The sequence below is a fragment of the Gavialis gangeticus genome, unplaced genomic scaffold (assembly GCF_001723915.1).
Source record: "Gavialis gangeticus isolate Ggan-Ray unplaced genomic scaffold, GavGan_comp1, whole genome shotgun sequence".
NCBI lineage: Eukaryota > Metazoa > Chordata > Crocodylia > Gavialidae > Gavialis > Gavialis gangeticus.
Window position 1 is genome coordinate 183,375,802 of NW_017729032.1, and position 4,327 is coordinate 183,380,128.

General features: G+C 43.9%; 1 protein-coding gene across 1 annotated transcript in view; it reads right to left on the reverse strand.

Moving 5' to 3' along the window:
* RPS6KA3 (ribosomal protein S6 kinase A3) overlaps positions 1 to 79 on the reverse strand; it is a 142,915-nt gene extending 142,836 nt beyond the window's left edge. Inside the window, exon 1 of the mRNA XM_019524135.1 lies at positions 58 to 79. Within this exon, the coding sequence (XP_019379680.1) occupies positions 58 to 63 (6 nt within the window). The 5' untranslated portion in view covers positions 64 to 79. The remainder of the gene's footprint in view (positions 1 to 57) is intronic.
* Positions 80 to 4,327: the final 4,248 nt, after the last annotated feature.

The window sequence follows — 4,327 nt, forward strand, 5'->3', positions numbered from 1 at the left end:
TCCTACCAGGCGGAGCCGCCCTCCCCCCACGCCGCTTCCGCTCCCGCTCCCGCTCACCAACATGGCGCCCGGGCCATACCTGCCCGTCAAAACGAGGCCGTTTACGTCAGCAGCGGGGCGGGGCTATCGCGGCCAATCCGCGGCGCCGGCAGGTAGCGGGGGGCGGAGTCAGTGGCGGGCACAGGGGGGCTGGGGAGTTCCGTTCCGGCGTGGGCGGGGCTTTCTGTGCGGGCGGGGGGAGGTGCTGCCGGCTGTACACATACAGTGAACGCAGGGTCCTAGTGTCCTCCTCTCCGCCCCGCCCCGCCCCGCCTGGGGCGGTCCTTAAAGCCGGGTGGTGGTTGTTGCTCTTAGTCAGCCCGGTTGGGCTAAGGACAGGTAGTCTGAGCGACGTCCTTGCCTCTCAGGTCATTTCTGGGCTATCAGAGCTGCCACTACCCTTAGGCTACTGTGACACCTCTCTGACACTTCTCCAACACCGCCCTTACACTACTATGATACCCCTCTAATGCTACCACGATACTACCATGACACCCCTCTGCCACCACCCTTACACTACCATCACACCCCTCTAACACTATAGATATGCTACCATGACACTATCATGACACCCCTCTGATGCTACCATGACAACCCTCTGACATGACCCTTATGCTACCATTACACCCCTCTGAAGCTACCATGATACCCCTCTAACACCACCCTTTCAGAGAGAAAAGCATGAAAAACCCCAGCATTAGCACAGCCTAAGCTTACACCTAGAGGCATGTAGGTAGGGGGGCAGAGACAGCACCCTTGCCTTGTCCAAACAGAGCACTAGAAATATTTCCATTTCCTGATTGTGTTTCTTTCTCTGTGGCCCAACTTGCTGATGTGGGCCCACAACTGGGTGGAGTAGCCGGATCCATAAGGGACACAGCTAGAGCACCAGGGCAGCTGTGAACTTCTGTGCCTGCCCTCATTGTGGGGAGTGGATGTTTTTGGTCAGCCTTTGCAGGGAGCAAGTCAGTCAGATCCCTTTGTGTTGCTTCTGGGTGACTGGTTCTTAACTTGACAAGATTTCCTCAGCAAAGCTAATGGCTCCTTTGCACAGTGAAGCTTACTGGGACTAAGGAAGGGCATAGGTTTAAAGTGAAGTAGCTCTTCCTGGTTAATTCCCTGTGTGGGTCCTCTTCTTTTCTGGAAAAGGCACGTCTATAAAGTAAGTCCATCAGGAATAGCTTCCTGTGTAAAGGACCCCTTTGGTGTCTGTAATCTTCTTGAGCTAAAACACCCAACTGGGTTGATTTGCATCAGAGCATTTTTGTGCCATGTCAGATCCAAACATGATAGTCAACCAAACTCAATGTCCAGCATTAAGTGCCTGTGAAGTGTCCGAATTAGAACTTTGCCTGAGAACAATCATGGCTAATTGCCATTGATTGCCATTTAAGCCTCCTGTGTAAATGACTGTCCCCAAGCCTCCTTTGATGTCAGTCATATCTCTGATGACTCAGCTCCTGATTAAATCAGTCCTGTGTTTCTAGGCTTTGCAAACTTTGTTCAGCACTTCTACTAACTGTGCTTTGGCTGACAGTAACAGACACATCTGTGATCGTGAAGCACTTGTAGCCAACTCATACACCTTTGCTTAACAAATCTATGCTCTTCTGCACAACCAGTGCAGAAAATCCTAATATAGACAACCTAGAAATTCCTAGACTCTCCTTAGACAGTTTGCACGCTCAGCTAACACTTAGGAAAATGTAAGAGGAAGAGACAAGAGTGGGGTTTTGAGAGAAGAGTCAAGTGAAAAATATTGTGCAGTTAGAGTAAAGGAAGGACTGGGAGGAAAAGATATCAAGAGATAGAAGAAAATGGTGATTACTGATTAGGCAAATAAAGGGGAAGGAAATGAGCGGTAACAAGTAATTTTTAAAAGAAAAAAATGCTTTGACGGACAATTTGATCAACAATATTACACTTTAACTAGTAGTTTATTTCCAGCAAGTACAAGTTATTTAAAAGTATTCCCAGATTTTCATAGGGTGTAGGGAAGGGATGTCACATGTTTTATCCTCTGACTATCAACATCCACTTAAAATAAACTTTGCCTTTGTAGCTGATTATGGGGCCTGATATGACCATACTGAGTATAATATGCTTACACTTCTATTCGGTAGCATTTTTCAAATGCTTGACCTTCACATACAAGTAAGTGACTATGGAAAGGTCTAAAGCACACAAGAATCAGGTGATTTTTGTTAATGAACAAAACCCTTATTTCTGCCTAGAACCCTGCTTTTAGAATAGGAAGAGACTGACTCTGGCCAACTATTGCTCTGAAGTATAGGATAAGGTAATGGAAAAGAGAGATAAATCACTAATGTTTGACAGTAATTAAGCTTAGGTACATCATGAGGAATGTTTCTTAGAAACTGACCAGAACACTAACAATCTCAAGCCTTTCTTTTTAAGGTTGGCTACTGGAACAGTGAGTATAGTGTTGAAATATAGAGTGATTGTAAATGTCTTTGAAACACAAATAAATACTTCCCATCTCCAGGGTGAGATAACACGTGTATCTTCAAAAAGTGAGCAAACTCCTCCCTCCCTAGTTTTAAAGGTATTATTGAAAGGCATTTCTTTTCCTGTATACTGGAATAATTCAGATTATTAGAGCTACTTTATTTATAGTCGTGTAAATAATAGGAAATCCACAGCCACACAGCAGAGAATTCCAACCCGTGAGAGAAAAGTTAGCAGGGGATACAGCTGCCACCTCAGCTTATATGTAGTGAAGCCTAAAAAAACAACAACCCCTCTTTCAGGCTGATCAACTGGCAAAGACTATCTAGCCATGTAGAGTTGACAGTCTCCTATACACTTCAGTATTTCCCCTCTTCCATTGGCATCTGGTCTAAACTGAGCTCACAATCTGAAGGAGGCCTGGGAGGGAGGAAGGAGAGGGAGGAGAGTAGCATGTCTAGTCAGTTGTGTCCTAAGACAGTGGTTTATCAACACCTTTTCACTTTTTCCTATGATCTGTGAATCCAAAAGAAAAGAGACAAAGAACAGGATATCAAGCACTAATGGGGTTAAGAGCAATAAACAGTACAGAACTATATATCGTGCCTTGATTGTTTTCTCGCAAGCTCAGTGCAACAACAGCCATTTAAACCATCACCTTACCTCATTACTGTTGATCTGGTTCTTGATGCAAAAATCTGCAACAGCATTGTATTCACACAGACCATTTTTATAAAGTATGTAGTTGCCATTTTGTTTGCACACATTTCTGTCCACCCATTCTTTGCAATTTTAAGGCAGAAAGTACAACTAACTACCACTCTTTGCAAGTTTACAAGACTGAAATTACTTGCCGCAACAACAAACAAGAAGCAGGATGAAGTAAGTCGCATTCTCTACTTACCTTGTCTCCCTCCCTCGTATAATTTAGGTACTTTATTTTGATATAGAAGCATTCACAAGTATTATGTAGAAAATACTGTGGAATGGAAATGGTAATGTTCTGGTATGGTTATCTTCATGTAAGAAACATTAATTGCAACATGATGTAAAGTACCAAGTCTTCACCATTTTTGGTACTTCAGCCATTGTAAAGCTACAATGCCATCCTGCACTGAGGGTAGGCAGTGACTTGCTAGATGACTCACTTGTCTATTTCTACTCTTGCAGGTGAAGGAGTGGGACCTAACTGATGGTCAGTAACACAGAATGCTGCAGTAAGGCAGTATTGACACTTCGGTGATGTTTAGTGCTACATCTGCTATGAATAGGGTGGTTTGTATTTTCATTTATAGTAATATTTTAAACAAAACCAATAAGCATAATAGTTACATATAAATTCAAGGAAGCCTTTGTTGGAAAACTTTAGCCATACCTCCAAAGAGGAAGAGAGAGACTGGGACGAAATTATAGTTTCATTACACTCAAAGGCAAAATTTCAGGTTATTTCACCCTGGTTAGAAGCCTGGCTCCACTGAGCATAGTGCTACATTTATAAAACACTTCTTGACTCTCTCACAAGGCTGTAACAGTGAATATAACAGTAACAGTAACAGTCAGTAACAGTCAGTGGCTGTTACTGACTGACTGTTTGGGGTGAGGTGAGCAGGCTAGTAGGGAGGGAAAGATTGCAGCAAGATCTGGAAAGGTTACAGGAGTGGGCTAACATAAACAGGATGCGTTTCAATACTGACAAGTGCAGGGTGCTGCACTTAGGCAGCAGAAATCAGCAGCACACTTATAGAATGGAAAACTCCCTTCTTGAGAGCATGGAGGCAGAAAGGGATCTTGGAGTCATTATTGACTCCAAGATGAACAT